Here is a 25,228-nt window from a genome sequence, read left to right on the forward strand (position 1 = left end):
AATACCATCAAATTGGGCATTAGGATTTCAACATATGAATCTGGGTAGGGGGGGGGGACACAAACATTCAGACCATAGCAAAAAATAAATATATTAATCTTCAAAATTCACTTTTTAAATCTCCTTTCCTCTCAAGTTGCTGCCGTATCTTCTCTTTTCATTGTTACCAAACTTCTCCAGTTGTCTTTATGGTTTCTGCTTTTGCCCCTCTCAAGAGACTGCTCCATTAGAGGTCAACAGTGAACATCCTAATTTTTAAGTCCAATGGCCAAAGATACTCATTAAACCACTATTCTGGAGCCTGGCCAACATTAGGTTCTAAGAATACAAAAATCATCTAGTGTTTGTCCTTAGGACCTCAGAATCTGAGGGAGATGTTTTTGACCCCACCTCCCTTGGATTTTGAGACACCAGTGTTCTAGCTGTAGTCCTTCTTTTCACCCTCCTCTGAGGGCTTCTCTTTTTTTCTGTCTGGCCTTTGAATGTTGGCTCTATCCTTTTTCTTTTACTTTTACTCTATATTTTTTGTCTGGGAAATCTCATCTAGTCCAATTGCTTCAATTTCCTCCTATGTGTGAATAGCACATCTGGATTGCTGGCTTACCTATATCCTTTGAGATCCAGAACAACTGTTCACAAGACAACTCTGTAACATGAATACGTTTACAACAAAGCTCATCACAGAATCTCAGATCTGCTTCTCCTCTGCTATCCTCATTCTCTGTGAATGGAATTACTTCACCCAACTGCCCAAGTAGAAACTTGGTATCGTGCTTGACTCTTAACTTCTTCCTCTATCTCATGTAGTCACACACGATGTCTAGTCTATTCTATCTCCTGTATATCTGTTTGATCTGTTGGCTTCTCTCCTTCCCCCCTGCTTCAGGCCTAGTCTAGCCTTCCCTCAACTCCCCTTGGATTCCTTAACTAGCCTCCTATTTGGTTTCCTTGCTTCTAGTCTTGGCCCCTAACCCATCTTCCGGTCTGATGGAAGAATGATATTTCTGAATTGTAAATCTGATCCCTTTTCTCTCCATTTAAAAATCCTTCAGTGGCTTCCCCTGGTCTTCAGGATAAAATCCAAGCACTTTATCATGTCTTACAGGGTCCTTTGTAACCTGAACTTGCCTGGCTTCCCTGCTTCATTTCCTCCACTTCTTCCTCAAAACTAAATCCCAGCTGTACCAAATTACTTACTTGGAATTTCTCAACCACTCCATTCTGTTTCATAATTCAGTGCACTTCTACCTGCAGATCTTGCTGCCTGGAATGCCCTCCCAGAGGACCTCTCTACCCAAAGCTTGATGAATGCCTATTCATTCTTCAAGATGCAGCCCTAGCATTGCTTCCTCTGAAAAGTTCCTTATTGACCTCTCCTTTCTTGGTACTCCAGTATGCCTTGTGCACACCACTTTCTTAGCTACCTGTCTTACTATCTTATACTTATTCATGATCTGTCTCTCCAACTGGCCTGATGGGCCCAGGAGGAGTCATCCCTGTATTCTCTATACTAGCACAGTGCTTTGAATGAAAAAGGACTATGTTTGCTAAATTCATTTGATAATTATTTTTTGAGTGTCTCCTATGTACAAGGAAGACACTGTACTGGGTACTGTGATGAATTTTGCAGGTTCTCTTTCCTCTCTGTAAGGCAATTTCTCAGTCTCCTTCATAGATTCTGCATCCTGTCTGTCCTCTAATGTCTGACCTCAGTCTCCTTTCCCTCTACATATACGCTCTGAGTCATCCCATCCATTTCCTTAGCTTTAATTGCCAAGAACTCCCAAATCTCTTTTCCCGGCGAAGAACTCTTTCCTAAACTCCACATGCTCCCAGGCATCTCAAACTCAGCACATACAAAACTGAACTATTTTTCCTTTCTTTTGTTCCTTTTGGGATAAAAGGAAAAGATAACTGTAGGAAAGCTTCTGAGACCATTTTAAGGAAAAGAAGTTAGAAATTAAGTCAGAACAATGGTATTGAGTTTTCAGTGACATCTCTAGGTACAGCTTTTGCATTTTCATCTCCTTGAAGTGAACAGCAGTAGAACTTTAATGCTGTGCTTCCCATGCTGGGCTACACGGTGGTGTGCCAAGGCATATGTGAAGCCACAGTGTAAACAAGGCTCATCTTAGAGCTTAGAGCATCAATTTTGATAGGATTGTGTGTGTATGTATGTGTGCAATGTACAATATTTAACTTGTAAGAACTAAAAACATTACTTTTATATTAAACAGATACACTGTGGAACAGAATGCAAAATATCAGAAAAGTTGAAACTCCTTTCCTCGAAATATAAGCACACAGACCATTTTTATTATTAGGGCATCTCAAATTTAACTGCCGAATTCATGTCCCTGAGTCAGAGAGCTACAATATGCCCCCACATTTAAGGGCACGGAGAGGAAAACCTTAAGGGTACAGACGTTACCCAGTAGTGAACAATGGGGAATCAGTGTTGCAGGAAGTTCATTTTCAGATGAAGTAAGAGGAAACTGGGGAAGGGAGGAGTTAGTAAACCTAAAAGGCAGAGCTTGGCTGAAGAACTTAGTACAACAGACATTTATAGACGCCTATTTTGTTCCATGTTCTCTACTGGGTAGCCCAAGAGTTGATTAGGTATGTCCCCTACCCTCTAGGAATAAATCAGCTAGTTATGGGTGTTGAACAATGTAATTGTGCCATTGCTACAATGAAGGATGTACGTGTGAAACTGGACCACTGGAAAAGTCCCTAACTTAGCTTGCAGAATTCAGTGAATACTTCTCAGAAGAGGCATCAGATCAGCTTTTGGCTATGTCTTGGAAAATGTATAGGTATTTTCTGTCTGTAGGTAGGTTAGAAATATTTCAGGAAATTGAAATATGAAATGTGTGGGAAATGAATTAGACACATGCTTACATTCTTGACTGTCATTATGAACATTTAAATCCCTGGAGAGGAAGGAGCCCATTTCTTCAGCCTTGGTATACTCAGCAGTGTAGCTTAGCATTGTCCCTGCACACGGTACCATGTTTATGGTTTTATACAGCTAAGCCAGGGAGTTGATTGTCATAGACAACATGTAGCTTACTCCTCCTCATTTAATAAACATATATTGAATCAGGTCCAATAGTAGGTATAGAGTTACCCAGAAGAATGAGTCCCAGTTCCTGGCTTTGGGAGCTCAGTTGAGTGAAGGAGTCAGTCAAGCAGACAGGCAACTGTAGCAGAGTGTAATGAATGCTTTGACAGACATATGACCCAAGGGCTATTACTGCACCCAGGAATGGACCTAGTCCCATCTGCAGGATGATGTGGAGTTTGGAGAAGGCCTCAAAGAAGTGACTTTGAGTAGAGATTTGAACGACGTGTAGGAGGTAATTTGAAACAGGGCAAGCACAATAGTAAAGGCACCATCATGCAAAAAGGTATGATACATTCAGAGAATAACAAGTTAATTTCCTGTGAAGGGTGGTAGCAGGTAATGGTAGGAGACGAGCCTGAGAGGTGACTGAGACCAGGCCATAGGTGGCCTTTGTGCCATGATAGAAGCCTGGATTTTATCCAGCAAAGGTAATGGTGAATCACTGTAATGCTGGTTTAGATCAGTGTTTCTCAGAGAAGGTTGTAAAACATTAGTGAGTTGTAAAATCAACTTAGTGAATTGGGACCATCATTTTAAAAGAGTAAACTAGAAAAGAGTAGACAATATCAGTGCACATGATATTTGTACAAATAAATAATGTTTTGTGATGCTTTTGTTTCAATTATATATATACATGTCAATTTCGTGTTCTGATGTGTTTTTTGATCTGTGGGTCATAGTAAAAAAAATTTGGGGAAACACTAGCCTAAAGATTCAACAGTACAAAATAATTTACCAGATTACTTTCAGTAGCAATTAACAGAAAACTCAGGCACAAATGGGAGTAGTCACTAAAGATTCTTACTATATAGTATCTTTTAGTTGTTCTGACCTGCCACTCTAAGTGTCATCTTCAGCCTAGAGCCAGTTCCCTGTGTTTATCAGAATAACAAGCAATCTTACTCTTATCTAGCAGAGTAGAGCCTGGATTCTCATTGCCTCAAATTATTTAAGGCCTGTCCATCCCTGAATCCATCAATAGCTAGGGGATGGAAGTAGCAGGACTGCCTTAGACTAATCCGAGGTGGATGTTTGGGAATTAACCCACTGCAGGGAATTGTAATGCAATGTGGTAAATCCAGTGCATTATGGGAATACCATAGTGGCACCTACGGTCACAAAGTAATGAACTTAGGTGTGGAAATGGTCAGAGCAGTCACCCAGGAGATGCCAAAAGTTTGTGTACAAGGCAGGTAGGTAAAAGGGGGAGGGTTTTCTGGGTAGTAGATGAACAGAAGGTGATAGGGAGAGACCTGCATAGAGAAACAGTCAAAATAAGGCCTTCCAAGCCTCTGGAGCATAAAATTAGAGGCAAGGGAAGAAGCTGGAGCAACAAGCAGGTGCCTACCCACCAAGGGGAGTCATGGTAAGGAACCTGGACTCTTTCCCTACAGGAAGAGAAGAGCCACTGGAGACCATCAAGCAGAGAATTAAGACAGCAGATTCCTATCACCATGGCTGCAGTGGGGAGGAAGGCAAGTTAGGAGGCTGTTGCAGTAATCCAGGATAGGGATGTCTTGGATCTCAGACTAGGGAGAGGTGTCTGCAGATTGATAAAATCCACATGATGTGCTAATTTGACTGCCGAAGATGAGTGTAAGGAAACAGTCTCTGACTTTTGTAATTGTGTCTCCTCTAGATCTTGGGCTTACACTGTGTCACTGATCTATTGAGGCTAGAGGAAATTTGTCACATTTTGAGGGGAATGGGCATTAACTGTGAACCTTGTAGTGAAGAACTGGGGCCTGAACAGTGAACCTTTGAAAGTAAGAGGGAATTTCAGTGTATCCAGGTCTCTCTTGGAAGTTTGGAATTTATTAAAGAGCTGCCTGGATGGACTTGGGGGCATATTCCACCAATTTAGGTGAAGAGTTACCATTTATAGGCCAGATTAGTAAAACTGCTACATTGTTGTTTATTTTCCTTGTGTTAATCCCTGAGCCTTTAGTAAACGTTCTAGGATTCATGTGCTCCAAAATATTAAAGGGGATGCAGTGTCTCTTGAGACCACTGTGGCAGTAGAAGTGGCCCATTAGACTGTGAGCTCCTTGATGGCAAAGCCTGTTTCTTCTCATTTCTATATTCCAGTATCTAGCCCAGGGCCCGACACATGGCTGACACTTGTTAAACTGGTATGTCCCTAGTGCCTAAAATGATGCTGGGTACTAGCAGACGCTGACTAAGCACTTAGGGAACTACTGAAAGCCCCAAAGGAAGTTATATTTCTGGGCGCCAGGAGGAAAAGCTGTGAGAGTCCAGCCATAACTCACCTGTTAACCGTTACTTAAAGATGTGGTTTTAATTTTAAGGAAAGAGCTTTCTCTAGAAGTCAAGGATGACTCCAAGACATCTGGCTGAGGTGAATGTTCGTACCAAAAAGACAGAAAGAGGGCAAATTTTTTTAGAGAAGCATTCAGAGTTGTAGGTTTATTCAATAAGTGTTTTGAGTATCTACTATATGTCACTCAAAATATAATGTCAGAAAGAGCTTTCTGGCAATAGTGTGAAAGACCAACTGGAGTAGAGTAAAAAAGATGAGATCCCTGTTGGGAGCAGATGAGTCTCAGACTAGGGCAGCTGTACTGAAATAGTACCAGAATAGCTCTGTCACTGAAGCTAATATCTGTCTGCTAGACCAGTGACCCCTCCACCCACACCCTCATTATCTCAGACAGTGGATGGGTTTGGTGGGCCAAACACCCTCTGTAGGTCTGCTAAGATAAAAATCTGTTTTTTCCACTTTACTAGAAAGATGGGATTTGCTAGGCCCTGCTGTCACGTGTTCATGCAGGGATGATGGCTCCAAGTCCTCCCACGACTATCACCCCTGTCAAGCCTGAGTGTGAGGGATGGGCAGCCTGCCATGGGCCAAGTCTGGCTTCACAGTAACTAGTGCACATAAAGGAACTTCCTACTTTTCACATGCCCTGACCATTCTGAAGCCGGATTTCCTTTTTCCGAGTTCCCGGAGAGGCCCAGATTGAAAACTTCCAGGAAATTCCCACAGGTTTAACTTCCTAATCTTCCTCCCACTTCAACCCTCTCCTTCACCCTTCCACTCCCACCCCAAGAGGAAGGAGCTTATCCTGGAGTCAACATCCTCTGCTGAACACTTCCACTCCCTTGGCCAGGGTGGTCGTACATCTGAGTTCTCAGGTCCTCTCCTCTGAGGCCTATTCGGGGCTTGAGGTGAACACTTAAGGGTAATATGTGATCCTGTCCAGAAACAGAGGAATGGAACCTTGTAGGTTCCTAGAGTACCAGATTATTACAGAAAGTTCGCTTCTAGATGTTCACCCTCCCACCCCTGTCAGGTGGTAATCCTTCTCTAAGAAATCCCTGGGGCTCAGTCTCTATGCTAGATATCAAAACTCAATCACCTCTGGGGGCTAGTTTGGAATTACAGGATACATACCTCATATAATCTAGCATTAAAAAAAACAAAACTGTGCTAACCCAACCCAACCCAGATTTAAGAACCAGAAACATACACCATGAATTTACTATCCCACACAGACCAAGCATGTGGCTAGTTCTCATTCTCCAGAAATCCCAAGGGGAGGGGAAAAAAAAATCAGTTTACATATATTCATACAATGAATTTTATCTATTGTGCAAAGAGAGGGTTATCTGGCTCCCAGAAGGTTTTGGGCTCCAATCAGACAGTTCATTTTACAACTCAAGCTCCAGTTCTTCTTAGAGATTAAAAGAGCTCCCAAGGCCTGTGGATCATGGGCACTGATGAGGGCCACATACCCTTTGGCTCCAGTTAAATCTCTGGTGTTTGAACTGTGTGGGAGCTGTGGGTGCTTGCTTCCTGATCCTTCCGCAGCCCCTGAAGCAGCTGGTTTAGGAGTGTGAGGTTGCTGTCTCTGTGAGGAAGGGGCAGGGGTGGGAGGCAGTTCCCTTTATACTCGATCACTGCCATCTTGGCCCGATCCTGCTTATTCCGATTTGGGATCTGCAGCATTCTCGTGTAGCCCCCATTCTGACCTTGGTACCGAGGGACCAGTACGTGAAACAGCTTTGGGATCAAGTCTTTCTCCTGGAAGGGGAGAGTTATCCAGGAGACAGCAGAGTCAGGCACCACCGCAGAGACATTTAACTTTCAGCACTCCCAAAGGTAGGGTCCAAACACACACACACACACACACACACACACACACACACACACACACACACACACACACACCCCTTCCCTCACCCTCTGATGTGGTAGAGTCAAAATTACACAGAGTGGATCAGTTACAGGCAGTTGTGCAGATTGAGATTCACACTGAATTCAACTTAGGACACAGATCTCTAATTTAGTTCACATTTGTCCATAAGCCTGTGCCTTATCTTAATTCTGCCCAGTTCCCTTTCCTCTAACAACCCCCTCCCACTTAGGGAGCAAAGGATGAGATTTGGGAGGCAGACAGGATGCACTCACCGTGAGCCAGAAGTCAGCCATGCGCATGGCTCGTTCGTTGGTGTCTCCCAGCTTCCCACAGTCGATGAGCTGTGAGGACATAACATCACTGACCCAACCCCAGCAAGAGAGGAGGCCGTCAATCTTACTCCTTAAATGCCGGACTTCAATCTACTCATTTCATACACTAGCAAAGCATCTCGCCAATTCAGGCAACCTCTAACTCCGCAGCCCTAACCAGTCTTCAATGAGAGGGGCCGGAGGAGTAGGTTCAGCTCACTGTATTAGGGGAATCAGCCTTCGGGCACAGCTTACCAGGGCGGTCCCAATTCTTCCCCAACTCCAGCCTGATCCCGCCTCCCCAGGCCAGACCGGCGAGAGGAACAAGAGGGTCCCGCCCCTCACCTTCTCCGCGTAGCCCCTCAGCTCATCCACGCGTGCCCATGACGCCTCGATGCGTTCGTGTCGCACCAGCCCCGTGAGCAAGTTCTGCAGCAGGTGGATGCGGGACTCGGGACCAAGGCCCAGGCGGCGGAATACGCGGCCGTGAGAGATGGCAGCGGCGACCGACAGCCGCATGTTCCCAACTTCTTCCAGCCTCTGTGAGGCCGGAACTGGAAACTCCAGGGTAGACGCGGCGGAGAGGCGGAGCTTAGAGGACGCATGCGCCATACTTTGGTGCGTGGTGGACGTGTTTGCGCATGTGTATCAGAGCCTGCCTCGTTGGCAGCCTGGGGGAGGGCGGGGAAGGGGCGTTGACTTCTTCCAGGGGAAGCGAGCCTGGTGGGGTTTGGCCTCCGGGAACGCTCCCTGTCGGCCGGGGAACCAGGCGCCCCCTGGTGTGGAGTGACCCGGCTGTCTGGTTTCTCTGGTGCTGCGTCATTCGTCTTGTGGCCGGTAGGGCGCTGGCAAGGTCCGCCTGGTGTCGGCTAGAAAAGTGAGTACCTGAGGGGAAAGTGCCTGGCGGGGTCCTGGTCCCTCAGGCTGGCTGCCCTGCCCTCCCTGAGGCGCGGCGCGTCCCACACCCTGAGCGTATCATTTTTAAAAGAATATTGTTTTCAGTAGTAATGGTGAAATGAGTGGGATAACAATGATATGAAAGAAACGCAGCTGGTGAAAATTTTCTTTGGTTTAAGTTGTTGACTGAAAAAAAGCACAACATAAAAGTTGAGAGTTATGTTTTATTTGTCAGACAATACTGAGGACTTAAGCCGGGGACACAGCAGCTCAGATAACTTTGAGAGGCTGCTCTGAAGAGGCAAGGGGTGGGGGTGGGGTGGCGTGGGGAACAGGATACATAGGAGTTTTTGCAGCAAAGACCAGGTAGTTGGAGCATCAAAAAACTACTGTTCATAAAAGAAAACCAGACATCTCAGGTTAAGGAATTTAGCGCTTTTCTATGTATGAGACGATGCAAGAATCTGGGCTCACTGAAATCATTCTTTTGATCTGCACCTCAGCTATTTGGGACCAGTATCCTGTGTTTTCTCATCCTGAGTCTCCTCAGGGTGTGCTGTCCGGGGTGGCTGTAGTGGCTGATGGCTGCAACATCCTTTGTTTACTGATATGGCAGGTGGCATTTTTAGTTCAGAAAGTACATATAATCATCCCGGTTCAAGAAGAATTACCACACTCCAAGGAAAAATAATGGGCTAATACTTTTAAATTACATCAGTGTGTTTTTTATTTTAAAACGGGAAAACCATACCTATGCATTTATGTGTTAAAGTAATGAACAGTAACATTATAGTTTCTGGTTTTGAGCCTTAGTGTCTGCCGATTTGCAATGACCTAGTCAAAACTGCTCTTTGTTACGGATTCAGATATGTCCCCCACACAAAAAAGATATGCTAAGACCTACCCCACCCCCATATAGCCTGCATCTCCCTCACCCAGTACCTCATGATGTGACTTTATTTGGAAATAGGGTCCTTGCAGATGTAATTAGTTAAGATGAGGTCATACTGGATTAGGGTGGGTGCCTAATCCAAAGTTTCTGATGGCCTTATAAAAAGAACACCTGTGGAGAGACAGAGACACACAGAATGCCATGTGACCGGGAAGGCAGAGATCAGAGTTGCCTAGTTGCAAGCCAAGGATTTCTGGCAAACATCAGAAGCTAAGAGCAAGATATGGAACAGATTCTTCCCTAGATCCTTCAGAGAATGCATGGCCTAGCTGACAGGTTGATTTTGGACTTCTAGCCTTCAGAACTACAAGACAGTAAATTTCTGCTCTGTCTGTGACACTTTGTTACAGAAGCCCTAGACACGTATTCATGTTTGTTAGAAAGCATATTTAGATTTGTCATTCTGTCTTCCTCTTAGGTGACCAGAGAACACCTCTTGCTAATTTTAATTTTGAAAAGTTTCTTTTGTCTGAAGCAACATACATGCAAATAGGAAAAGTCTTAAACATATGGATATGTTGGCAGAAATTTATACAAACCACACTTCACAATAAATTCCAGAAATTACAATACTGTCTGTGTCTTGTTTCTTTGGGATCGATTCTTGCAGCTTTCAGTTATCTCCACATTTCACTGTAACATCGTCATCAGAAAATTCATCATAAATTTCTACTGGTAAAAACTTGGGAAGATTTTCTTCTTTGCAAAAGTCAGAGAAAATGAACATTGACACTGGTGTTATTTGACCTATTGCTTTCGAAAAGGAATGTCCATTTGGTCAAAATGTACAGCGTCAAACATTGTTCGTATTTATTTTTTTGGTTATGTGAGGCTGATCTAGGGTGGCCTCGGCCTGCAGCAGCTTGAAGCAGGGTTTCAGTTACCGGCCAGTGATTGAGGTCGGGTTGCGGTGGTGAGAGTGCCGAATCCTAGCCACTAGACCAGTGGTCAGTTACAAGGCCCTGGCCCTATGGCTTTGCAGAAAAAGAATTTCCACAAAGATGGAAAGTAGTGAAACAAGTAAAGTATTTATTAGGAAAAAAAGAAGTACAGTACATGTGGATAGACACACGGGTGGGCTCAGAGAGCTGCGCCCTTGTGGCAGTTTAAATCACTTTTATGGGGCATTTCTTCTGTGTTTCCTTTGGCCAATCATTTTGGTTTGTCTGGTTCAGAGTCCATATTGGGTGTATCTCGGGATCTTCCTGTGTATGCACACGCATCTCTTAACCAAGATAGATTCTACCGAAGAGGCCTATGGGTAGTGAGCATCAGTTGGCATCAGTTAGCATCACTCCCCTTTCGGCCTCCAAGGAGCCTTTCTGTGCATATGTAGTCGGAGAGGTCTCCTGACGCCGAGAATGAGAAATATGTGGTCTCTTACCTTCTATCTGGGCAGGGCCCAGCCTCCTCTCTCAATTGTCTTGTTATTTCCATCTTGGAGTATTGGTCCACAGGGAATGAACTTTGACCATTTGCCCCTGGGGTCCCATCTGTCTCCTGCTTCAAGATCATCATCTCTTGTTTGTTCTCCTGGCAGTATTCAAACTTAATTCTTTTTGTCTATGTCAGTTTCTTTACATTTTGTTGGTGCATAGTTAATGGCTTGCTCTACAATTTTTTTTTTTAAACTTTTTTTTTTTTAATTTTTATTTATTTATTTATTTTTAATTTATGGCTATGTTGGGTCTTCGTTTCTGTGCGAGGGCTTTCACCAGTTGCGGCAAGTGGGGGCCACTCTTCATCGCTGTGCGCAGGCCTCTCACTATCGCGGCCTCTCTTGTTGCGGAGCACAGGCTCCAGACACGCAGGCTCAGTAATTGTGGCTCATGGGCCCAGCCGCTCCGCGGCACGCGGGATCCTCCCAGACCAGGGCTCGAACCCGTGTTCCCTGCATTAGCAGGCAGATTCTCAACCACTGCACCACCAGGGAAGCCCTCTCTACAATTTTTGAGGATTGATGTTAAAGGAACCATTTTAAACCTTGGTGTCTTACTGTATGTTGTTCAAGGCATATTCTGGCTGTTTGTAGATACTTTTGTGTCTGGTTGATATCATCTGAAACTTCACCTTAAAACAAAAACAACTCAGGAAAGAAAAATCTCATACAACTAGGACTGTTCATTTTAAATTTATAGTTTTAGAAGCAGGGCTGTGTTCTACCACAAGGGTTGGAGGTACAAAATGTGCCTCAAGTGAGCTTGAAAGATCACAAATTGTTATGAATTTATCAATACTGTGAAAAATAATACATGTGGCCGAATCTGACTATGTAACTGATAGTTTTCCAAATTAACTTGCATGTGGAATAAAATGTTTTAGTGGATTAGTTTTAAAAAGTGATAGTTTGAAGCTTACATGTATTTTATTTTAATGCAACAGTAACCATATCAATTGTTTAGAACTTAGACCAACAAAAGATTTTTCTTTGAGGGTTATTATATCACTAACACTGTTTAGCATAGTCATGCAATGTGATAAAAATCAGATTGACTTTTAGTTAGTTTTATTACTATTTTAAAATTCTTTACAGAAAATTCACCTCCTTATGCTTGCATTGGGCCAGGCTACGTCTACCTCCCAACCCTTGGTGCCCACTGGCTTTGAGAGATTTTGGGACTAGGATAATTGCTTTGGTGTCAGAACTATTGTAAATAGAAAAACAAGCTTTCTTCTTTACTCTGAAATAACTGCATCCTCTTCTACTGATGCCTTCATGAAGCAATGTCCTGGGAGCCTGTACAGGGAGCTCAGCAAGTGTTCAATCAGCGATTTAATGATGATGGTGAAAAGCAATTGTCGACTGGACCCCAAGCCAACTTTTGTTAAAAATTAGATTTATTTATTTATTTATATTTTTAAAAAGATCTTTATTGGAGTATAATTGCTTCACAATACTATGTTAGTTTCTCTTGCACAACAGAGCGAATCAGCCACATGCATACACATGTCCCCATATCCCCTCCCTCTTGAGCCTCCCTCCCATCCTCCCTATCCCACCCCTCTAGGTCATCGCAAAGCACTGAGCCGATCTCCCTGTGCTATGCTGCTGCTTCCCACCAACGGGCTATTTTACATTCGGTAGTGTATGTATGTCCATGCTACTCTCACTTCGCCCCAGCTTCACCCTCCCACCCCATGTCCTCAAGTCCATTTTCTATGTCTACCTGTTTATTCCTGCCCTGCAACTAGGTTCATCAGAACCATTTTTTTTTTTTTAGATTCCATATATATGTGTTAGCATATGGTATTTGTTTTTCTCTTTCTGACTTACTTCACTCTGTATGACAGACTCTAGGTCCATCCACCTCACTACAAATAACTCAATTTTGTTTCTTTTTATGGCTGAGTAATATTCCATTGTATATATGTCCCACATCTTCTTTATCCATTCATCTGTCGATGAACATTTAGGTTGCTTCCATGTCCTGGCTATTGTAAATAGTGCTGCAGTGAACATTGTGGTACATGATTCTTTTTGAATTATGGTTTTCTCAGGGTATACGCCCAGTAGTGGGATTGCTGGGTCATATGGTAGTTCTATTTTTAGTTTTTAAGTAACCTCCATACTGTTCTCCATAGTGGCTGTATCACTTTACATTCCCACCAACAGTTCAAGAGGGTTCGCTTTTACCCACACCCTCTCCAGGATTTATTGTTTGTAGATTTTTTGATGATGGCTACTCTGACCGGTGTGAGGTGATACCTCATTGTAGTTTTGATTTGTATTTCTCTAATGATTAGTGATGTTGAGCATCTTTTCATGTGTTTGTTGGCAATCTGTATATCTTCTTTGGAGAAATGTCTATTTAGGTCTTCTGCCCATTTTTGGATTGGGTTGTTTGTTTTTTTGATATTGAGCTGCATGAGCTGCTTGTATATTTTGGAGATTAATTCTTTGTCAGTTGCTTCATTTGCAAATATTTTCTCCCATTCTGAGAGTTGTCTTTTCATCTTGTTTATGTTTTCCTTTGCTGTGCAAAAGCTTTTAAGTTTCATTAGGTGCCATTTGTTTATTTTAGTTTTTATTTCCATTTCTCTAGGAGGTGGGTCAAAAAGGATCTTCCTGTGATTTATGTCATAAAGTGTTCTGCCTATGTTTTCCTCTAAGAGTTTGATGGTGTCTGGCCTTACAGACACCTTAGGTCTTTAATCCATTTTGCGTTTATTTTTGTGCATGGTGTTAGGGAGTGTTCTAATTTCATTCTTTTATATGTAGCCGTCCAGTTTTCCCAGCACCACTTATTGAAGAGACTGTCTTTTCTCTATTGTATATTCTTGCCTCCTTTATCAAAAATAAGGTGACCATATGTGCATGGGTTTATCTCTGGGCTTTCTATCCTGTTCCATTGATCTATATTTCTGTTTTTGTGCCAGTACCATACTCTCTTGATTAATGTAGCTTTGTAGTACAGTCTGAAGTCCGGGAGCCTGATTCCTCCAGGTCCATTTTTCTTTCTCAAGATTGCTTTGGCTACTCGGGGTCTTTTGTGTTTCCATACAAATTGTGCAATTTTTTGTTCTAGTTCTGTGAAAAATGCCAGTGGTAGTTTGATAGGGATGGCATTGAATATGTAGATTGCTTTGGGTAGTATAGTCATTTTCACAATGTTGATTCTTCCAATCTAAGAACATGGTATATCTCTCCATCTGTTTGTATCATCTTTAATTTCTTTCATTAGTGTCTTATAGTTTTCTGCGTACAGGTCTTTTGTCTCCTTAAGTAGGTTTATTCCTCGGTATTTTATTCTTTTTGTTGCAGTGGTAAATGGGAGTGTTTCCCTAATTTCTCTTTCAGATTTTTTATCATTAGTGTATAGGAATGCAAGGGATTTCTGTGCATTAATTGTGTATCCTGCTACTTTACCAAATTCATTGATTAGCTCTAGTAGTTTTCTGGTAGTGTCTTTAGGATTGTCTATGTATCATATCATATCATCTGCAAACAGTGACAGCTTTACTTCTTTTCCTATTTGGATTCCTTTTATTTCTTTTTCTTCTCTGATTGTTGTGGCTAAAACTGTCAAAACTATGTTGAATAATAGTGGTGAGAGTGGGCATCCTTGTCTTGTCCCTGATCTTAGTGGAAATGGTTTCAGTTTTTCACCATTGAGGACGATGTTGGCTGTGGGTTTGTCATATATGGCTTTTATTATGTTGAGGCAAGTTCCCGCTATGCCTACTTTCTGGAGGGTTTTTATCATAAATGGGTGTTGAATTTTGTCGAAAGCTTCTTCTGCATCTATTGAGATGATCATATGGTTTTTATCCTTCAATTTGTTAATATGGTGTATCACATTGATTGGTTTGCATATATTGAAGAATCCTTGCATTCCTGGGATAAACCCCACTTGCTCATGGTTTATGATTCTTTTAATGCGCTGTTGGATTCTGTTTGCTAGTATTTTGTTGAGGATTTTTGCATCTATGTTCATCAGTAATATTGGCCTGTAGTTTTCTTTCTTTGTGATATCTTTTTCTGGTTTTGGTATCAGGGTGATGGTGGCCTTGTAGAATGAGTTTGGGAGTGTTCCTCCCTCTGCTATATTTTGGAAGAGTTTGAGAAGGATAGATGTTAGCTCTTCTCTAAATGTTTGATAGAATTTGCCTGTGAAGCCATGTGGTCCTGGGCTTTTGTTTGTTTGAAGATTTTTAAACACAGTCTGAATTTCAGTCCTTGTGATTGGTCTGTTCATATTTTCGTTTCTTCCTGGTTCAGTCTTGGAAGGTTGTGCTTTTCTAAGAATTTGTCCATTTCTTCCAGGTTGTCCATTTTATTGGCATATAGTTGCTTGTAGTAATCTCTCACGATCCTTTGTATTTCTGCAGTGTCAGTTGTTACTTCTCCTTTTTCATTTCTAATTCTATTGATTTGAGTCTTCTCCCTTTTTTTCTTGATGAGTCTGGCTGATGGTTTATCAGTTTTGTTTTTCTTCTCAAAGAACCAGTTTTTAGTTTTATTTACCTTTGCTATTGTTTCCTTCATTTCTTTTTCATTTATTTTTGATCTGATCTTGTATGATTTCTTTCCTCCTGCTAACTTCGGTGTTTTTTTGTTCTTCTTTCTCTAATTGCTTTAGGTGTAAAGTTAGGTTGTTTATTTGAGATGTTTCTTGTTTCTTGAGGTAGGATTGTATTGCTATAAACTTCCCTCTTAGAACTGCTTTTGCTGCATCCCATAGGTTTTGGGTTGTCATATTTTCATTGTCATTTGTTTCTAGTTATATTTGATTTCCTCTTTGATTTTTTCAGTGATCTTTTGGTTATTAAGTAGTGTATTGTTTAGCCTTCGTGTGTTTGTATTTTTTACAGATCTTTCCCTGTAATTGATATCTAGTCTCAGAGCATTGTGGTCGGAAAAGATACTTGATACGATTTCAATTTTCTTAAATTTACCAAGGCTTGATTTGTGACCCAAGATATGATCTATCCTGGAGAATGTTCCATGAGCCCTTGAGAAGAACGTGTATTCTGTTGTTTCTGGGTAGAATGTCCTATAAATATCAATTAAGTCCATCTTGTTTAATGTATCATTTAAAGCTTGTGTTTCCTTATTTATTTTCACTTTGGATGATCTGTCCATTGGTGAAAGTGGGATGTTAAAGTCCCCTATACTATGATTGTGTTACTGTCGATTCCCCTTTTATGGCTGTTAGCATTTGCCTTATGTATTGAGGTGCTCCTATGTTGGGTGCATAAATATTTACAATTGTTATATCTTCTTCTTGGATCGATCCCTTGATCATTATATAGTGTCCTTCTTTGTCTCTTGTAATAGTCTTTATCTTAAAGCCTATTTTGTCTGATACGAGAATTGTTACTCCAGCTTTCTTTTGATTTCCATTTGCATGGAATATCTTTTTCCATCCCCTCACTTTCAGTCTGTATGTGTCCCTAGGTCTGAAGTGGGTTTCTTGTATACAGCATATATATGGGTCTTGTTTGTGTATCCATTCAGCCAGTCTGTGTCTTTTGGTTGGAGCATTTAATCCATTTACATTTAAGGTAATTATCAATATGTATATTCCTTTTATCATTTTCTTAATTGTTTTGGGTTTGTTATTGTAGGTCTTTTCCTTCTCTTGTGTTTCCGGCCTAGAGAAGTTCTTTTAGCATTTGTTGTAAAGCTGGTTTTGTGGTGCTGAATTCTCTTTGCTTTTGCTTGTCTGTAAACGTTTTAATTTCTCCGTCGAATCTGAATGAGATCCGTGTTGGGTAGAGTAATCTTGGTTGTAGGTTTTTCCCTTTCATCACTTTAAATATGTCCTGCCACTCCCTTCTGGCTTACAGAGTTTCTGCTGAAAGATCAGCTGTTAACCTTATGGGGGTTCCCTTGTATATTATTTGTTGTTTTTCCCTGCTGCTTTTAATATTTTTTCGTTGTGTTTAATTTTTGATAGTTTGATTAATATGTGTCTTGACATGTTTCTCCTTGGATTTATCCTGTATGAGACTTTCTGTGCTTCCAGGACTTGATTAACTATTTCCTTTCCCATGTTAGGGAACTTTTCAACAATAATCTCTTCAAATACTTTCTTAGTCCCTTTCTTTTTCTCTTCTTCTTCTGGGACCCCTATAATTCGAATGTTGGTGCATTTAATGTTGTCCCAGAGGTCTCTGAGACTGTCCTCTATTCTTTTCATTCTTTTTTCTTTATTCTGCTCTGTGGTAGTTATTTCCACTATTTTATCTTCCAGGTCACTTATCTGTTCTTCTGCCTCTGTTATTCTGCTCTTGATCCCTTCTAGAGAATTTTTAATTTCATCTATTGTGTTGTTCATCTCTGTTTGTTTGCTCTTTAGTTCTTCTAGGTCCTTGTTAAACGTTTCTTGTATTTTTCTATATTCTATTTCCAAGATTTTGGATCATCTTTACTATCATTATTCTGAATTCTTTTTCAGGTAGACTGCCTATTTCCTCTTTATTTGTTTGGTCTGGTGGGTTTTTACCTTGCTCCTTCATCTGCTGTGTGTTTCTCTGTCTTCTCATTTTGCTTAACTTACTGTGTTTGGAGTCTCCTTTTCACAGGCTGCAGGTTCATCTTTCCTGTTGTTTTTGGTGTCTGCCCCCAGTGGCTAAGGTTAGTCCAGTGGGTTGTGTAGGCTTCCTGGTGTAGGGGACTAGTGCCTGTGTTCTGGTGGATGAGGCTGGATCTTGTCTTTCTGGTGGGCAGGTCCATGTCTGATGGTGTATTTTGGGCTGTGTGTGACCTTATTATGATTTTAGGCAGCCTCTCTGCTAATGGGTGGGGTTGTGTTCATGTCTTGCTAGTTGTTTGGCATAGGGTGTCCAGCACTGTAGCTTGCTGGTCGTGTGTGGAGCTGGGGCTTAGTATTGAACTGGAGATCTCTGGGAGAGCTTTCGCCATTTGATATTATGTGGAGCCGGGAGGTCTCTGGTGGACCAATGTCCTGAACTCAGCTCTCCCACTTCAGAGGCACTGGCCTGACACACGGCCGGAGCACCAAGACCCTGTCAGCCACATGGCTCAGAAGAAAGGGGAGAAATAAAGAATGAAAGAAGGAAAGAAGGAAAAGAAAAGAAAGTTATTAAAATAAAAACTAAAAAAGAATTATTAACATAATTTTTTAAAGTAATAAAGAAAAATAAAAGGAAAGAAAGAGAGCAACCAAACCAAAAAACAAATCCACCAATGATAACAAGTGCTAAAAACTATACTAAAACACAAACAAATAAAAACCCAAGAACGGACAGGCAGAACCCTAGGACAAATGGTAAAAGCAAAGCTATACAGGCAAAATCACACAAAGAATCATACACATACACACTCACAAAAAGCGAAAAAGGAAAAATATATATATATCGTTGCTCCCGAAGTCCACCGCCTCAATTTGGGGATGATTCATTGTGTATTCAGGTATTCCACAGATGTTGATTGTGGAGATTTGATCCGCTGTTTCTGAGGCTGCTGGGGGAGATTTCCCTTTCTCTTTGTTGTTCACACAGCTCCTGGGGTTCAGCTTTGGATCTGGCCCTGCCTAAGCACGTAGGTCACCTGAGGGCATCTGTTCTTTGCTCAGACAGGACGGGGTTAAAGTAGCAGCCGATTATGGGGCTCTGGCTCACTCAGGCCTGAGAGAGGGAGGGGTACGGAATGCAGGGTGATCCTGCAGCGGCAGAGGCTGGAGTGACGTTGTAACAGCCTGAGGTGCGCTGTGTGTTTTCCCGGGGAAGTTGTCCCTGGATCACGGGATCCTGGCACTGGTGGGCTGCGCAGGCTCCCAGGAGGGGAGGTGTGGATAGTGACCTGTGCTTGCACACAGGGTTCTTGGTGGCTGCAGCAGCAGCCTTAGCGTTTCATGCCCGCCTCTGGTGTCCATGCTGATAGCAGTGGCTCACGCCCTTCAAAGTAGCTGTTTTAAGAAAACTCAGTAAGCTACAGAAAACTCGGAAAGACAATGATGAAATAAATTGAAAGACACAGATAAATGGAAAGATATCTCATGTTCATGAATTGGAAGTGTTAACATTGTTAAAATGTATATACCTCACAAAGCCATCTATAGATTCAACATAATCCTTATTATAATTCTAATGATGTTTTTTCACCAAAATAGTCAAAAACAATCCTAAAATATGTACAGAATCACAAAATATCCCCATTACCCAAAGCAATCTTGATAAAGAATAACAAAGCCAGAGGCATCACAATTCCTTACTTCCAACTATGTTATAAATCTGTAATAATTAAAACAGTATAGTACTGGCATATAAATAGACACATAGACTAATGAAACAGAGCAGAGAGCCCAGAAAGAATACTCTGTATATGTGGTCAATTTATATTTGACAAGGGAGCCATGAATACTCTGTGGGGAATGGATTGTCTCTCCAACAAATGATGCTGGAAAAACTGGATAAAGAAATTAGGCCCTTATCTTACACCACTCACAAAAATTAATTCAAAATCGATTAAAGACTTAAAGAGAAAACCTGATAACGTAAAACTCAAAAAAGTAAACATAGTAAAGAATCTCCTTGACATTGTTCTTTGCAATGATTTTTTTGGATATGACATCAAAACTTAAGCAACAAAAGCTGAAATCAACATGTAGGACTACATCAAACTAAAATGTTTTACACAGTAAAAGAAATAATAAAAAAAAATGCAAGGTAACCTTCAGAAAGGGAGAAAATATTTGCCATCCAAATATTGAATAAGGACCTGCTAATAAAAATATATAAAAACTCGTTCAACTGAATAACAAGCCCCTAAAAATTTCAGTTGAAAAAATGAGCAGAGAAGCTAAATAGGCATTTTTTTCCAAAGAAGACAGTCAGATGGCCAACAGATATATGAAATGATGCTCAACACTAATGGTCATCAGAGAAATGCAAATCAAGACCACAATGAGCTATTACCTCACTCTCAGTAGAATGGCTTTCATCAAGAAGACAAGAGATAACAAGTGTTTGTGAGGATGTGGAGAAAAGGGAATCCCAGTGTTGATGTGAATGTAAATTGGTTCAGCCACTATGGGAAAGAGTATGGAGGTTCCTCAAAAATTTATAAAAGAACTACCATATTATCTAGTAACTCCATTTCTGGGTATATATCTAACAAGTGAAAACAAGATATTGAAGAGATATATGCACTCCCATGTTTATGACAGCATTATTCATAGTAACCAAGATGTTGAAATAGCCTAAGTGTCAGTCAACTGCTGAATGGATAATAAAGATATCTATCTGTCTACCTATCTCTATCCATCTATCGATCTCCATGAGAAAGAATGAAATCTTTCCATTTGTGACAACATGGATGGACCTTGAGGGCATTATCCTAAGATAAATCAGACAAAGACAAATATTGTAGGATATCATTTGTAGGTAGAATCTAAGAAAGCCAAACATGTAAAAATTTTGAGTAGAATGGTGTTTACCAGGGGCTGGTAAGTGTGGCAACTGGGGAGACGTTGTTTAAGGGTTCAAACCTGTAATCATTAGATAAATAAACCCTGAATATCTAATGCTTAGCATATTATAAACAGCAATACTGTATTATAAACTTCAAAGTTGCTAAGATTCTAGATCGAAATTGTTTTGACCCCAATAATGAAATGATGATGATGTGACATGACAGATGCTTTAGTTAACTCTTCAGTGGTAATCATGTTATGGTATGTAAATGTATCAAATCAACACACGTTTATACCTTATATTTACAAAAAAAGACCCTGAATAGCTAAAACAGTCTTGGGCAAAAAGAAGAGAGCTGGAGGTATCAGAGTCACTGACTTCAGACCATACTACAAAGCTACAGTAATCAAAACAGTATAGTACTGGCACTAAAGCACACACATAGATTGGTGGAATAGAATAGAGAGCTCAGAAATAAACCCACACACTTGTGGTCAAGTAATCTTTGACAAAGGAGGCAAGAATATACAATGCAGAAAAGACAGTCTCTTCAGTAAGTGCTGCTGGGAAAACTGGAGAGCTATTTGTAAAAGAATGAAATTAGAAAATTTTCTCACACCATATATATAATAAACTCAAAAGGATTAAAGACCTAAATGCAAGACCAGAAACCATAAAATTCCTAGAGGAAAACATAGGAGGAACAGTCTTTGACATAAATTGTAGCAATATTTCCTAAGGCTAAGGAAACCAAAGCAAAAATAAACCAAGGAATCTAAACTCAAAAGCTTTTGCAAAGCAAAGAAAGCCATCAACAAAATGAAAGACAACCTACTGAATGGGAGAAAATATTTGCAAATGATATGACCAGTAAGGGGTTAATATTCAAAGTATGTAAGTAATTCATACAAACTCAACATCAGAAAAACCAGAAAAACGTATGAAAAAATACGCAGAAGACCTGAATAGACATTTTTTCGTAGAAGGCGTAAAGATGGCCAACCAGCACATGAAAAGATGCTCAACATTGTTAATCATCAGGGAAATGCAAATCAAAACTTCACACCTGTCAGATTGGCTGTCATTGAAAGGAACACAAATAACAAATGTTGGCAAGGATGTGGAGAAAAGGGATCCCGTGTACACAGTTGGTGGGAATGTAACTTGGTGAAGCCACTGTGGAAAACAGTATGGCGATTTCTCAAAAAACTAAAAACAGAATTACCCTTATCTAGCAATTCCACTCTTCAGTATATAGCTGAAGACAATGGAAACACTTTTTAAAAAATACATGCACCCTGGTGTTCGTAGTAGCATTATTTACAGTTGCCAAGATGTGGAAGCAACCTAAGTGTCCATCAACAGATGAATGGAAAAGATGTTTCACGTACACACACACACACACACACACACACACACACACACACACACACGATGGAATACTACTCAGCCATAAAAAATAATCAAATTTGCTATTTGCAACAACATGGATGGACCTGGAGGGTAACATGTTTAGTGAAATAAGTCAGACAGAGAAAATCAAATGCTGTATGTTATCACTTACACCTGAAATCAAAAAAATAAAACAAACTAATGTATATAACAAAAAGAAACATACTCATAGATGTAGAGAATAAACTAATGGTTACCAATAGGTGGAGGGGCAAGATAGGGATAAGGAATTAAGAGGTACAAATTACTATGTATAAAATAAATAAACCAAGTATATGACATTGTGCAAGCCAAAATTATGGAGACTGTAAAAAGATCAGTGGCTGTCAGGGGTTGGAGAGAGGCAGGGGAGAATAGGTGGAGACAGCATTTTCAGGGTTAGTGAAACTTTTTTTAATAATGTGTAAAGTTTTATCATATCGTTATACATTTGTCAAAACCCATAGACTGTACAAAACAAGAGTGAGCCTTTAGTTAATGGAGTATCAGTATTATTTCATCATTTGTAACAAATGTACAACACTAAAGAAAGATGTTAATAAAATGTATGGGGTGGGAGTATATGCAACTCTGTACTTTCCATTAAATTTTTTGTAAATATAAACAGGTCTAAGAAGATAATCTAATTATTTATTAAATACTTCATTAATATGAAAGTTGGCAAGCCAGGAAAAAAGAACACAAACCTTGCGGTTCAAGTAGAAATCACGTAGTAAGATTGCAAACACAAATATATCACTAATCATATTAAGTATAAGTGCACTGCATGTTTCAGTAAAAGACAAAGATTATTGGAATGAATTAATAAAGAAAATCCAACTTTTGTTGCTATTGACAAAACTAACATATCTAAAACATAAGGATAGAGAATGTGTGAAAGTAAAGGATGGGAACATTCAGACACCAAAAGAAAGCTAGAGTAGCTAGTTATATTAATATTAGAGAAGTAGAAATTAACTTGAAAAGCTTCCTGTAACACAAGTTCTTAAGTTGTAATGACAAAGGTTTTTCACAAAGAAGATGTAACAGTCTACATGAATATCGTCTAATAACATGGCCTCAAAGTAAAAAGCAAGTCATCCAGTTTCCAGTCTGGCATGTAAGAAGCTTGGAAGTCAACACTCCATCCTAACAACAACTAAAATGCTGTACAAACTGAAAAACCAACAACTCTTCTTAGATATGACAGATAAATGAAGTCACAAGGCAAACTGCTGCCCCCCAAATTGTAGAGACAGATAGGCAAATGTAGAGAATCATGACTTACTGGAGGTGAAACTTATGAGGAGAAACCTCCATGATGTAGGAAAACCTAAACTGTAATTGACAAATTGCTGGGGGCTCTGTGGACAAGTCTGAGTGTCTGAAACTCCAAGAGGACCCTGTAATAGAGGCTCTCCATACCTTTACTTTATCTCCAGGAGGTTGACCAGGTTCTCACAGTGAATACTGGAGAAAAATCCACTTGTGCAGAGGGAGGGGGAAAGTAACCATTTTGAAATAGTTCTGAGCATTTTGTTTTTCTTAATAAGGCCTGTCCTGAGAGAAACTATATTTTCAGACTGTAAACTATTAGAATTTTTTTCAGCATTGAACCGACCTGGGGAAAGTGAAATACCCAACTCCCGTTTATTCTAGCATTCCACATGGGGAAAAGAAAATACCCAAGTACAGCCTACTGTAGCCTTCCATGAGGGAGAAGGGAAATACCGAACTCCAGACCACTCTAGCCATCATCTCCCACCCACGGGGGTAATAAAGCTAGGAGAAGCATTTCTGAAGTTCACAGTACAGAGACACAGGCTCACTAAAAGACTGAGACCCAATCACTGGATTATAGCACATTTCCCCTCCCCTATACCTCATCACCACATTATTAATGACCTATTTACAGCAGTTTCCTTTACCCAGTACATCATGTCTGTCAAGAAAAATTATAAGGCATACAGAAAGACAAAACAGAAAAAACCAGTTTGAGGAGATAGAGCAAGCATCAGACCAAGACTCAGACATGGCAGGAATATTAGAATTATCAGATTGGGAATTTAAAACAACTATGGTTACTATCCTAAGGCCTCTAATGGATGTAGTTGAATTCATGCAAGAAAAGATGGACATTGTAAGCAGAGAGTTGGAAATTCTAAGAAAGAATAAAGTAGACATGCCAGAGTTAGAAACGCAGCAAGAGAAATGAAGATTGCTCTTGCTAGGTTCATTAGTAGACTGGCAACAGCCAAGGAAAGATTCTCTGGGCTTGGGAGTACTTCAGTAGAAACTTCCAAAACTTGAAAGCAAAGAGAAAAGAAGACTAAAAAAAAAACCAAACAAAAAAACCCACCAGAATATCCAAGAACTGTGAGATCACTCTGGAAGGTATAACATATGCATAATGAGAATACCAAAAGGCGAAGAAAGAAAAGAACAGAAGAAATATTTGAAGCAATAATGACTAAGAAGTTTGCCAAATTTGTCATAGTTCCAGGAACCAGAACACCAAGAAGGATAAATGCCCCACCCCCAGACCTCACCAAAGCTTATCATATTCATACTGCTGAAAATTGAAGACAGAAAAGTTAAAAATTTGCCAGAAAAATGAAGACCTCACCTATAGAGGAGCAAAGATAAAAAATGTATCTGAGTTCTCCTTAGAAACCATGCAAGCAAGAAGAGACTGGAGTGAAATATTTAAAGTGTTGAGAGAAAAAATCCACTGACTTAGAGTTGCGTACCCTGAAAAATTATTCTTCAAAAGTAAAGTAGAAATACTTTCACAGACATCAGAAACTTAGATCTATATAAAGAAAGGAAGAGCTTTGGAGAAGGAACAAATAAAGGTAAAACAAAACAAACAAAAAAAACACAACTTATTTTTATTTAGTCTTAACTGACCTAATAGATAAATTTGTTCAAAATAAAGAAGCAGATATAGAGAATGGACTTGAGGACATGGGGAGGGGGAAGGGTAAGATGGGACGACGTGAGAGAGTGGCGTTGACATATATACACTACCAAATGTAAAATAGATAGCTAGTGGGAAGCAGCTGCATCGCATGGGGAGATCAGCTCGGTGCTTTGTGACCACCTAGAGGGGTGGGAGGCAGTCGCAGGAGGGAGGGGATATGGGGATATATGTGTATGTATAGCTGATTCACTTTTTTATACAGCAGAAACTAACACAACATTGTAAAGCAATTATGCTCCAATAAAGATGTTAAAAGAAATAGCAAGAATATATTTCATTATGTATGCTTATGTATACATATTTTGTGAGTATAGGTTATGAATGCTTATTGAAAGTGAAGTGAATTGGTAACAGTGATATAAGGGACAGAAGGTCAGAATTCATATTGTCTTATTACAAGGTACTTGCACTACCCATGAAGTACTATAATGCTCTTTAAAAGTGGGTTTGTGTTGCCTTGGAAAACATGACTAAAACGTAGCTCAG

The 25,228-nt window shown here is 40.4% G+C and overlaps 1 protein-coding gene and 1 long non-coding RNA gene across 2 annotated transcripts in view; both read right to left on the minus strand.

The window, feature by feature from the left end:
* Nucleotides 1-6,711: 6,711 nt before the first annotated feature.
* MRPL17 (mitochondrial ribosomal protein L17) lies at nucleotides 6,712-8,169 on the minus strand. The gene is made up of 3 exons (XM_082476422.1): nucleotides 7,944-8,169; nucleotides 7,560-7,628; nucleotides 6,712-7,172 (listed from the first exon to the last, which is right to left on the minus strand). Exons 1-3 carry the CDS (start codon nucleotides 8,115-8,117, stop codon nucleotides 6,897-6,899), a joined length of 519 nt encoding a protein of 172 aa, XP_082332548.1. The 5' UTR covers nucleotides 8,118-8,169; the 3' UTR covers nucleotides 6,712-6,896.
* Nucleotides 8,170-16,972: 8,803 nt separating this feature from the next.
* Nucleotides 16,973-25,228, minus strand: part of LOC309667690 — a 47,448-nt gene continuing 39,192 nt past the window's right edge. Inside the window, exon 3 of the long non-coding RNA XR_014267897.1 lies at nucleotides 16,973-18,821. This is a non-coding gene — a long non-coding RNA (uncharacterized lncRNA). The remainder of the gene's footprint in view (nucleotides 18,822-25,228) is intronic.

Source organism: Balaenoptera physalus, assembly GCF_965194825.1.
Source record: "Balaenoptera physalus genome assembly, chromosome: 10".
NCBI classification, from domain to species: domain Eukaryota; kingdom Metazoa; phylum Chordata; class Mammalia; order Artiodactyla; family Balaenopteridae; genus Balaenoptera; species Balaenoptera physalus.